Source organism: Enhydra lutris, unplaced genomic scaffold, assembly GCF_002288905.1.
Source record: "Enhydra lutris kenyoni isolate GAN:26980312 unplaced genomic scaffold, ASM228890v2 scaffoldscaffold2, whole genome shotgun sequence".
Lineage (NCBI taxonomy): Eukaryota > Metazoa > Chordata > Mammalia > Carnivora > Mustelidae > Enhydra > Enhydra lutris.
In genome coordinates, this window is record NW_019154086.1 from 48,617,119 (window position 1) to 48,629,763 (window position 12,645).

Sequence of the window (12,645 nt, forward strand, 5' to 3'; positions counted from 1 at the left end):
AAGTGTTTACCTATGAACTGGGACACATGAGTGAAAAAGCCTGGGCTGGCTTAGGTATACCTGCTAAAGTCTATAATCAGAAACTTTGAAGGGCCAAGGAGGGCATTTTTCCATCCAGTTCTTGGGTCCTGGTGTTTCTAGGCCATTCTTTTCCCATCTGCACAGAAGCGCAGCCTTGTCTCTGTCATTTTGAGGGCTCTGAGACCTCCAGATTCAGAAACTCTAGTGTCCACATTCCATTCTTCTTTCTCTGTCCCTCTGTTGGGTCTCACAGACTGTGGCTTTCTTCCTCCCTTCTCTACACCATCAACCCCAAACTCAGCATCTACAAGCCTGGTGTCATGGGAAAGGAGTAACACACTCATTCTCAAGCTGCCTACCATTTATGCCCAGTCCCACATGGCACAAGTGTTGTGTACACTACTCAGGGTGGGTCATATTAACTCCACTATTAGCTTTCTTATAACACAAGACTCTGCAAATGGATTCTTTTTCACACTGATTTAGAGATAAGTGGGAGAGATAGTAAAAGTATGTCTACTCTATAGTCAGAAACATTGAAAACTGTATACATGGACAAATGCTGTAGGAAAACATTTACAACTTTTGGGGAAGAGCTACAATGAGCAGCTGTTGTCAGGTGACACTGACGAAAGTCACAGGATACCAAATACCATGAGATAACAACATATTTTAGATGTGGTTTAACCAGCATGCACTATGAACAGCTCCAAAACTTATAAACAAGTGCTGCTTTTCAAAATAAGTCTTATGTCTTTTTTTTTCTGCCTTTACTACTTTTCATTCTGTTGAGCCCCCATTCTACTGAGTAGAATAACCAAATATTTAAGAAAATTGGAAGGGAGCACCTTTTTAAAATGTGGTGGGGTTTTTTTTTTTCTTTTGCAAATAAAATAAGACCACACCCAGTTCAGCAAGGGCACATCCCATTCCAATTCTGGACTGCTGGTGCAGTCTATTATTTAAAAACACCAACTGTGACAGAGTGATGGGGTTGGGGGGGGTTCTTTTTTGTCATTTCATTTACTGTTGTTGTAATGCCGCCTGCCCAATAATAAAAATCTGGGGAGATGACATAACAAGAAAGAAAAGGAAAGAACCTTGTGCTCATGCAAGTTCCTCTGCCGCTGCAAGGCCAGCGTCACTTGCTTCTCGGCTTTCTTCAGCAGCCTGTCGTCCTCTTGTAGTGCGTGGCTGGTGCGCAGCTCCTGGATCAACTCCAGCCGCTTTTCCTTCCCTTCAAACATCTGTATCAAATCAAATCAAATCAAATCAAAAAGAGACTTGTAAGTTAGCATCTCCTGTGCGGGACCCTAAGGCTCCTGCAGTGACTGGTGAGGGACTGGTGAACGGTGGGTTCGGTTCTGCCTTCTCCGCAGAGCAGGGGTGTTCCACAGGGCTTGGAGCTCTGCGTTCTTTTCTACACCTCCAGCTGCTCAGGTGGAGAAAGAGCTTACTTAGCAGTTGTTTACTCAGTTTCTCAAAATGCCTCTCAAAGACAAGGTGGTTTCTATAGGGTCATATTAAGAAACCAGATCCTCCCCTTCATTTTCTGTGCTCCTTCCCAAAGATGCCTGAGGATGCTCTTTTTCATAGCCATGCTTTCTTTTCCAAGAGATCTGCCCGCGGTTCGTAATACGTAATCTGCTGTGACGTTTTTCCTGGGGAAATACTCAAGGAGAGGGGAGAATAATGTTGAACACAGATGCTCACCCGGCTTCCCTGGACATACTAATTCTATATGAGTCTCTTACGAGTTACAGCTGTATGAGGAGGAAAATTTTTTTGCTGGTGCTTTGTATCAGTCCATTTTAAAATTGAAGTGTGCTTGCACAAATAATGTGGTGAAGTCTTTACAGTCAGGAAGACCAGAGTTGAATTTGCTAGTAGTTAATATAATCTCAGACTCACATCACTTGCCTATAAAATGGGGTAACTGATAGAAAAAACTGAGATGATAAACGTAAAGCAAAGAATATATAATGTGAGCTTATAGTATGGGTTCAAAACTGTAGTTAGCATTATTTAGCTATTTATTATTCAGGTAATGCTAGCTATATACAAACTCAAATAATTATGATATTGTGGAAAATTAGGGAATCCATTTAGTCTATGATGCCTTAATAGTCAAAATTCAGAAGCACGGGGCTGGCTCAGTTGATAGAGCATGCAACTCTTGATCTTGGGGGGTAGGGGTCATGAGTTCAAGCCCCATGTTGGGTGTAGAGATTACTTAACTAAATAAACTTTTTATAAAATAAGTCGAAATTCAGGTAAGAAAATTGTTGGATTTAGTGATTCTAAGGAAGATATTAATTTCACTTTGCCTCGGTTACAACTGTGACAAACAGCAGGCAGGTCCTTTCTCTCCCTGACATTATGCCACCCACTTGGACGAACTCTGACAGTAGAAGGGAATGGGTAGGTAATTCAAGAGCATACAGTTCCATCAGACAGCAGGGTGTAAGAGGGAATTCACCCCAAGGAACCGAGTACATATGCCTTCTATAAATCTATTCTCAAAGGAGAAGCACAGGACCAGTGGTTGGACTGTACACACCATGTTCTGAACGGCTCTTCCCCGGAGTAACTTTTGAAGGTAGATCACAGCCATCTCTATATCTTCTTCTTCCTAAAAGAACAAAGTGAGAACCAAGCAGGTTGAGAAGAGTAGCGGTCAGCATCAAATATTTTTTTGAAGACTTAGATCAAGCAAAAGAGACTGTGCTAGATGCCAGAAGGATTTAAAGAGAAATAAATAAGGCCTACACTCATTGAACATATAGTATTTTAAATGTTACTTCCTGTATTGTTAAAATTATTTTTTTTATCATAAGACATCATTAAAAAATCATATCAAATGCAAAAAACTCACTCTATCCCTACAAATTAAGTCATTTTCATTTTCCTATACTCCTTTCTAGCAAAATCTTTCTTGAAGCAGCAAGTATTGCTTATAACATCCTTTTTGCAATAGTTTTTTCATGTTTGTTCATGAGTAGACAAGGAATACAACTAGTCTATGTTGGAGTCTAGAGTAAGGTGCTTCTCTCAAGAATTTAGAAAAGCTGGTAAAATCAGAATGGACAAGATTAGCCATCTACAAAAATCACCTTAAGTAACTATATACCAAAAGAAGAAAGCAGAGCCTGCAAATTGACTTAAAGTGCCCCTGAATGCAAGAGAAAGCAACAGAAATTAACAGCATGAACACATGCGAAAGACAATGTGAACCACAAGGAGTGACTGGCACAAAGCCTAGAAGCACATCCCAGAAGCACATCCCGGGCAGTCAGTGGGAGTACTGGAGCAGGGTCTCCGCACAGGTGGCCCTTCAGAGGCACTAATGAGACCTCCTGCCAATGTTCCTCCCTCTGACAATGCACAACGACCTTCTGAATTCAATCTGGCGTCTTGTGAGAACTGCCTATACTGGGAGATAGTGGGCTGAGGAGAAGGACTGCTAAGAAGAATATCCTCCTCTACAAGGCAGGCAGTAGTCCTTCTCTCAAGCAACACATCTGTACTGTGGCATCTCTAGCACTTTCTTGTGGGGGTGCAGAAGCTGCTAAGTCCAAGTCAGTCCTAAATCCTGACTGACTCTGGTACGTTGCCCAAACTAAGTTTGGAGACCTATGAAGGTGAAGTATGACCCTGGTCAGGGTGAACTCTTGGAGCCAGTCCTACCTCAGAAGCCAGCCTATCCTCATGACATCGCTGGCATTTCCCTCCTTTCTGACTCCAGCTCATAGCCACCTCCCCATGGGCAAGATGGTTATGGTAACTGATCATCATTTCATCTTTTTTTATTTGACACACATGAGGATTACCTTCTGATGCCCATTTTTCTTAGGAAGATTTCATTTTGCTTATTTGTGTGGGTCTGATGTTTGAAGCATAAGAAGAAAAGCCGTAAGTCAGAGCTTGAAAAGGTAACCCTGTTAAGTTAGGTTTGTTTTTAACCCAAAGTATAAGAATAAACAAACAGCAATACTGAATTTAGCATTTCAAATAAAGTTTCAAACTTACATTGGAACTCATTTCCAAGGTTGGAGTTGGAAGCCGAGGTTGAGGTAGAGCCTTTCTTTGAAGAAAGCGCAAAACTTTCTTTGGTTCAAGAACTCTATTCTTCTTATCCAGTATTGCCTGAAATCACACCAACCAGCGTCATTTCTTACCTCTGTTTTTCTTCCACTACTCAATCTAGGCCACAGATCGAGTATCAATCAGAAATAATCTTCACTATGGTTATGCTATGACAGTTTGAGAAGGGCCAAAACTGGGGGCTTGTTTAACTGGTATGATATTCCTAAACATCAGCTAACATTGAATAAACCAAGCACATATTCTAGGTTTATCCATTTTAGTCAAAGATTTGGGGAATTAAAAAAATTTTTTTTGAGATTTTGAAAGGTTTTGTGGTGTGTATGCAAGCAAAACCTCCAACTCCTATTCTTCCACAAGAGCCAATTAGCTATTTCAAGTTAAGTGCCTGGGTGATAGAAAATTTCCCTGTGCCACAAATGACAGAAATATTTGGTATGTTCTGTTGTTATGGGGGAACTGAGGAGCATTAAATGGCAATTGTCTCCTAGTGAAGAAAGAGCTTTCCTTTGACCATGAAGGCCTGCACCTCACTTTTTCTGAAAATGAACTTTTCTTGAGAAACAGTGTGTGCGTGTGCTTTGATTTCAACATACATTTTTACTGATTTTACTTTTAGTCACCAGAAGTCCCCCAAATTATATATGACATAAGGTTTTGTTCATTGTTTCTATTTTCAGCCATAGGGGGAGACTTGTAACTTAAAAGTATCAAAAAAACTGGGGCGCCTGGATGGCTCAGTGGGTTAAAGCCTCTGCCTTCGGTTCAGGTCATGATCCCAGGGTCCTGGGATCGAGCCCCACATTGGGCTCTCTGCTCAGCAGGGAGCCTGCTTCCTCCTCTCTCTCTCTCTGCCTGCCTCTCTGCCTACTTGTGATCTCTGTCTGTCAAATAAATAAATAAAATCTTAAAAAAAAAAGTATCAGAAAACCTGATCTCTGTCTTTTAAAAATCATATTTTAGAATGCTTTTCATCATATGATTTTTATATTAGTTTTCCCACAGAAAACAGAGAGAAGTGACAAAATAAGCACTAAACCAAAACTTGAAATTAATAAAAATATTCAAGTTCAGTAAAATTTGAAACCGCATGAAATTATTGTGGTTTTAACAGAACCCTCTGAGTTTCTACAAAATGAAACTGACACCAAATACACAACAGCTCTAATATATAACAGCTCTACAATAACCACAACTATTGAATCAACAGAAAGCAGCAGCAGTCTAAAAAATAATAATTTTAAGCTCAGGCATCTCTTGAGTGCATTGCCTTAAACAGCACCACATGAAACCATCTTAAAACCAATCATTCATAATATGTTGGTAGAGATCTAGGAAAACAGGCACTCTCACACACTCAGCAATTAGTACATCATTTATGTAAGAAAATTTATCAGCATCCATCGAAACTATAAATGCAGGCATATTGTGGGTCAGCAATTCATGTCTAGGAATTTTCTTCTAGATATGTTGCTCATACATGTACCAAATTATATGCAAATAAGATCACTCAATATAGTATTTTTTTTGATACAAAAAACTTGGGACAATATAAATATCCATCAAGTGGGGAGTGGGTAGACATGGTACATTTATATGATGAAAAATCTGTAAAAAATGATGTAATACAATTATGGGATGATCTCCAACATATATTAAATAATAAAAGCACAGACAGACAGTGTGTATTATGTATTATTTGTGTAAAAAAATTTAAGAAGATACTCATAGGTATTTTTATTTGTTCTTACATATTTCTAAATACACACATATATACATGTGTATATTTCTCTATAGATATGAATATATTTGCTTGTAAGATATCTCTGGACAGAAAGATATGAAACTAAAAAACACTGGTGGCCTCCAAAGAAGGAACTGCATAGCTGGGAGACAGGGATTGAAGATTTACATTTAATATTTTTGTATAATTTATGAATTTTGAACTATGTGGATATTTTTCCCAGTCAGCAAATAAATTCTAAATATAAAAGAAAAGAAACAAATAATTTAAATTTTGGAAAAAAGGCAATTCATTTTCACAGTTAAGGGAAAAATGTTTGGTCAAGAAGTCTAATGAAAAGTATAATAAAACCAACAAATAAAAGTATATGAGAATCCCTTCAATCTGTCTTATTGTCTTGAAAGGTAAAGCTCTCGGGAGGGGGAATATGAGTGAATATGAGAATATCAAGGAAATGTTGTTACCAAACAATACATTTTAACATGCTTAAAAGACAAATACATTAGGCAACTGAGTTCAATCCATGATTTTCATAAATAGAAGAAAGAACTCACTGGTACACTCTTTAATCTCCTTTAGGACATAAGTAATTTGACAAGTCTTCAAAAATATATTCCAACCTAAATTACTACCAAGAATAGCCTGAAAATACTGTACTGTGGAAATTATTTTAAACTATTCTAGATATTTCTCCTCTATGGTTACTGTGACATAGCTCATAAAGTATTTTTTAAGCCTTATACCACCTGTACCTTTATATTTCTGATTCTAGATTCTCAAAATAATGTAACCATAAGACAAAGTAAATACACTATCTGGACATAAATCTAATATTTAGTGACTCTCTTCAATTCAAACCAATATTCCAGACTGACAGACACCATATAATGGCATCTCATCCCAAAGCCAAGAGGACAGATTAAAAACAAGGACTGTAGAAGAATGTGAATCCTCTGACATCAGCTACAACAAACATTAAACACAGCCCAACATCTAGCCAGATTAATATAAATGCCACACTATAGTCTATTTACCTCAGTTACTATTGTTTGATAACAGATGTCAGGCTATCAGCAAAAAAATTAAAAGGCATTACAAAGGCAAGGAAAAAAATACTCTAAAAAGAGAAGTAACCATCAGAACCAGAGTCAGATATGATATACATGTTGGAATTATCAGACAGAAAATTTAAAATAACAATGATTACTATGTTAAGGGCTCTAATGGAAAAGGAAGATGACAAACAAGAACAGATGAGTAATGTAAGCAGAGACTGAAACCCAAAGAATCAAAAGGTAAGGCTAGAAGTCAAAACACTATAACAGAAATGGAGAATGCGATCAATAGGCTCATTGGTAGACTCAACACGGCTAAAAAAAGATAAAAAAAAAAAAAGACTCCAGGAACTTGAAGATATGTCAATACAAACTTCCCAAACTGAAATGCAAGGAGAAACAAAGAAACAGAACAGAACATCTAAGAATTGTGAGACAATATCAAAAAGAGTAATATGTGTAAGTGGAATACCAAATGGAGAAGAAAGAGAGAATGTAGAATAAATATTTGAAATAATAATGGCTGGAAACTTGCCTAAAGTAATAACAAACACCAACCCACAAATCCAGAAAGCTTAGAAAACATTAAGCAAGACAGGTACCTTAACACACACACACACACACACACGCACACCCCAGGCATATAACATTTAGAGAAAGACAGAGAAGTCTGAAAGAAGATAGAAAACACACCTTCGCTACTGAGGAATTAAGATTAAAAATTACAGTGGAATTCTAGTCAAAAAACAGCTATGCAGGATGCCTGGGTGGCTCAGTCAGTTAAGCATCTGCCTTCAGCTCAGGTCATGATTCTGGGGTCCTGGCATCAAGTCCTGCATCGGGCTCCCTGCTCACTGGGAGTCTGCTTTGGCTTCTCCTTGTCCCTCCTCCCTGCTCATGCTCTTGCTCACTCTCTCTCTAATAAATAAACAAAATCTTTAAAAAAAAAAAAAATCCATGCAAGAGTGAAATATTTGAAGTGTTGGAAAAAAACCCCGCCAATCTAGAATTCACTCAATAAAATCATTATTCAAAACTGAAAAGATCACAATTTTAAATTTACCTGTTTCAAAGGATACTATCAAAGTAAAAACACATCCCACAGAATGGGAGGAAAATCTGCAAATCACATCTGACAAGGGAACAGTCCTCAGAATATATACAAAACTCCTACAACTCAACAGTAAATAGACATTAAAAGTAATGTGTATTATAAACAATAAAAAGACAACCCAATTAAAAAATAAGCAAAGGATCTGAATAGACATTTCCCCAAAAAAGATATGCAAATGACCTGGAGGGCCTGAGTGGCTCAGTCGGTTAAGCATCTGCCTTTGGGGGGCACCTGGGTGGCTCAGTGGTTTAAAGCCTCTGCCTTCAGCTCAGGTCATGATCCCAGAGTCCCGGGATCGAGCCCCACATCAGGCTCTCTGCTCAGCGGGGAGCCTGCTTCCCCCTCCTCTCTCTGCCTGCCTCTCGGCCTGCTTGTGATCTTTCTCTGTCAAATAAAAAAAATCTTAAAAAAAAAAAAAAAAAAAAAGCATCTGCCTTTGGCTCAGGTCATGATCCTAGGGTCCTGGGATCAAGCCCTGCATCGGGCTCTGGCTTGGCAGAGAGCCTGCTTCTCCCTCTCCCCTCTCTGTCCCTCCCCCGGCTTGTGCTTTCTCACTCTCTTATGCTGTCTCTCTCTCGCGCAAATAAATAAACAAAATCTTAAAAAAAAAAAAAAGATGTACATATGACCAAAAGGCACATGAAAAAGGTGCTAAAATTCATTAATCATTAAGACAAATGCAATTCTAAACCACAATGAGATACCATGCAGGTATCTCACTGGGTGAGCTAGGATGGCTATAATAAAAAAGATGGGCAGTAATAAGTGAGGACAAAAATACGGAGAAATCAGAATCCTCATACATTCTTGGTGGGAATGTAAAACAGTGTAGCCACTTTTGAAATAGTCTGGGAGTTCTTCAAGAAATAAAAGAGTTACCTGGTGACCCAGGAATTCCATTCCTAGGTATATTGCCAAAAGAACTGAAAAATTTATGTCCACACAAAAATCTGTACACAAATGTGCAAAGCACCATAGTTTATAATAGATAAAAAGTAGAAACTACTCAAATTTCTATCAACTGTATCAATTGATGAGCAGGTAAACAAAATGTGATTTATCCACATAATGGAATATCGTACAGTCATACAAAGCATTAAGGTACCTACTACAACATGGATGAACTTTAAAAACATTGTGCTAAGTTAAAGAAGCTAGACACAAAAGGCCATACATTGTCTGATTTCATTTATATGAAATGTTCAGAATAGGCAAATCCATAAAAAGAAATATTAGTGGTTGCTGGGGGATAGGGAGAAGAAGGCAATTAGGAGTGACTGCCAATGGGTATGGGTTTCTTTTGGGGATAATGAGAATGTTTTGGAATTAGATAATGGTGATGGTTGAACAACCTTGTGTATATGTATACTAAAAACAACTGAATTGTTTATTTTAAAAGAGTGAATTTAATGGTATGTGAATTATCTAAAAAAAAAAAATCATACAGAAGAAATAAAGACTTCCTGAAACAAACAAAAACTGAGAGTTTATTGCCAGGAGACCTTCCTTATAATAAATGTAAACCAAGTTCTCCAGTTGCTCCAGGTAGGAGCAAAATGACATAGGTCATAAACTTGCATTCCTATAAAGGAACAGTGCCATAGAAAGAATAAATGAAGGTAAAATAAAGTATTTTTTCTTATTTTTAATTGATCCAAAAAATAACTGTTAAAGCAATGAGAGTAAGAATATATTGGTTATTATAGCATATGGATCAGTGAAATGAATGACAAGAATGCCACACGGACAGTAGGGATGAACGGGGAATAATCTGCTATAAGGGACCTACACTGCACGTAAAGTGACAGTATTATCTGAAGGTGGACTTAGATTATTTTATATGTAAACTCATATACTAGTTCACAAGACAAGCCTCACTAAGTTTCAAAGAATAGGGATCCTTGACCATAGAGCAAAGGAGTTAGAAGTTAATTCAAAAATGAGTTAAAATTCCTGCATATTTGGAAATTTAAAAACTTAAACACTCACAGGTTCAAAAACCATAACACGTTTTAAAAAATTAGATACTAATATTGATAAAATCAAAACTAATGGAATATACCAAAATCAGTGTTTTGAAGGAAATGCTTACCCTTCAATACTTTTATAAAACTGATGACTGCCTGAAAATTAATGAGCTACATGACTACTTTAAGGAAAAGAACAACAAAACAAAAAGAAAGAGGAAAGATGTATATGAATGGGAGTTAATGTGACTAAAATATATATATATTGTAGAGAAAATCAACAAAGTAAAAATTTCATTCTTTGGAAAAACAATACCAAGGAAATTAATAAGCCTCCTGTAAAACCAAGTAAGGAAAAAGAGTGAAAGCAAAAATAAATAGTATTACAAATGAAAAAAAATAGGCAGGACTATAGATATCACAAACACTAAAAAGATTTTAAATAATACTATCAACAACCACATGCCAAAAAATATGAAAAGTTAGGCGCAAAACACTTTATAAGGAAAATGTAATTTACCAGGGCACCTGATTTGCTTAGTTAATTCAATGTCTGACTCTTGGTTTTGGCTCAGGTCACAATCTCAGGGTAGTGAGATCAAGTCCCGCATTGGGCTCTGCAGTTGGGCATGGATCCTGCCTAAGATTCTCTCTCTACCTCATTATCTGCCCCTCTCCTGCCCCTTTCTTCTCTCCCTCCATAAAAAATAAAAATAATAATAAAAAAGAAATTAAAAAAAAAAGAAAATATAATTTACCAAAACAATGCGGACAGTTCTATAAGTAGTGAGGAAACTGAAGAAGTAGTTAGAATTTTCCCATGAAGAAAACATCAGTCTCAGATAATTTTAATATGAGTATTCTACCGAATTGAAGGACTAGATCACTTTAAAGTTAAACTCTTTCCAAAAGTAGAAAAGAAGGAATACTCTGCAGTCATTTCAGAAGACCTGCATTACTCTAACACCAAAGCCATATGGAGTCAAAATGAGAGGAAAAATAAGGTTGTTTCACTCATGAATATGGAATCAAAATTCTGGAAAACATATTAGTAAATCGAATCCAACAATGAATTTTTTTTCTTTTTCAAATTTTTATTTGAATTCTAGTTAGTTAACATATAGTGTAGTATTGGTTTCAGGAATAGAATTTAGTGATTTATCACTTACTTATAACACACAGTGCTCATCATAACAAGTGCCCTCCTTAATACCCAACAGTGTATTAAAAATAAAACATCTTGGGCACCTGGGTGGCTCAGTGGGTTAAGCCTCTGCCTTTGGCTCAGGTCATGATCTCAGGGTCCTGGGATCAAGCCCTGCATCAGGCTCTCTGCTCAGCAGGGAGTCTGCTTCCCCCTTTCTCTCTGCCTGCCTCTCTGCCTACTTGTGATCTCTCTCTCTGTCAAATAAATAAATAAAATCTTTAAAAAAAAAATCTTATCCAAGTTAGGTTCATTCTCAGTATGTAAGGATAGACTGTTCGTTAAAAAAACAAAAACAAAAACATAAATGTTCCCTATTCAATAATTTAAAAAATATATAATTACCTCAATAGATACAGATAAAACATGTGATAAAATTCAGCATGAATACATGATTAAAAGCTTTAGTAAAACAGGAATAGAAGAGAACTTCCATACCCTAATAAAGAGTATTTGAAAGAAACTCTTACAGAAAGTGAAAGAATAATGAACACCGAGTTCAGAATGGGTAAACGGAGATGGGGTGATGAGGTGGGAAAAAAAAAACCACATAGATATATGTGAATTATTGTCAAAGTCCTTATTTATTTATTTATTTATTTATTTATTTATAGAGAGAAAGGGCGATGCGCACCTTGGTGGGGTGGGTAGAGGCAGAGGAAGAGGGAGAGAGAGAATTTTAAGCAGGCTCCCCATCCAGCATGGAGCCACAGTGGGGCTCTATCTCAGGACTCTGAGATCATGACCTGAGCTGAAATCAAGAATCAGACGCTTTACCAACTGAGCCACCCAGGCGCCCCAAGGTCTTAATTTTTATATTGATATAGGCTACCGTGGATTCTTATGCTATGCCCAAAGCCAAATGAACAAACAAATGCATGAGCCAATGATGAGATTATCATGAACCAGTGTGTCTCCAATGGCAATTTCTGAAGATCGCATTTTCTGGAAACTTGTACCACATGCAAGTACTCCAGCCCCACCCCTGACCTACTCAATCAGAAACTTTGAGGGGTGGGCCCAGCGACATGTGTTTTAAGAAGCCCTCCAGGTGATTGCGATGCATGCTAAAGAACGGAGTAGCATGATCACAAATCACGAATTCTAGTGTCTGTGCACTTATAGTCCAACTAACAAAAGGGAAGTACAGCTGGGGGGTGCTGTGTAACTTGTTTCATGGAGATAACCACTGCACTTTCTCATTTAGTTGAGCTTTAAACCAGATGAGAAAGGACTTGAACGTGACTCCCTTTCTTCTTGATGCCCCCGTAACAAATCTAAAAGGGAGAAAATGAGGCCTATTACACTATTAAAACCAGCAGTAATTCCTGATACTAGGAACTTGCTATACCTCAATGTAGTGGCAGATTTTATTATGTAGATCCAAAGTCAGAACCACTTTTAGGAAGTAACATGATAACAACAACAACAACAAA

General features: G+C 37.4%; 1 protein-coding gene across 1 annotated transcript in view; it reads right to left on the bottom strand.

The window, feature by feature from the left end:
- The window catches only part of LOC111150924 (MYCBP associated and testis expressed 1), a 93,494-nt gene that overhangs the window by 23,953 nt on the left and 56,896 nt on the right, over positions 1 to 12,645 (bottom strand). The window contains exons 11-13 of the mRNA XM_022508617.1: positions 4,051 to 4,167; positions 2,582 to 2,653; positions 1,122 to 1,268 (exon numbers count right to left, since the gene is read on the bottom strand). Of these exons, the coding sequence (XP_022364325.1) occupies positions 1,122 to 1,268; positions 2,582 to 2,653; positions 4,051 to 4,167 (336 nt within the window). The remainder of the gene's footprint in view (positions 1 to 1,121; positions 1,269 to 2,581; positions 2,654 to 4,050; positions 4,168 to 12,645) is intronic.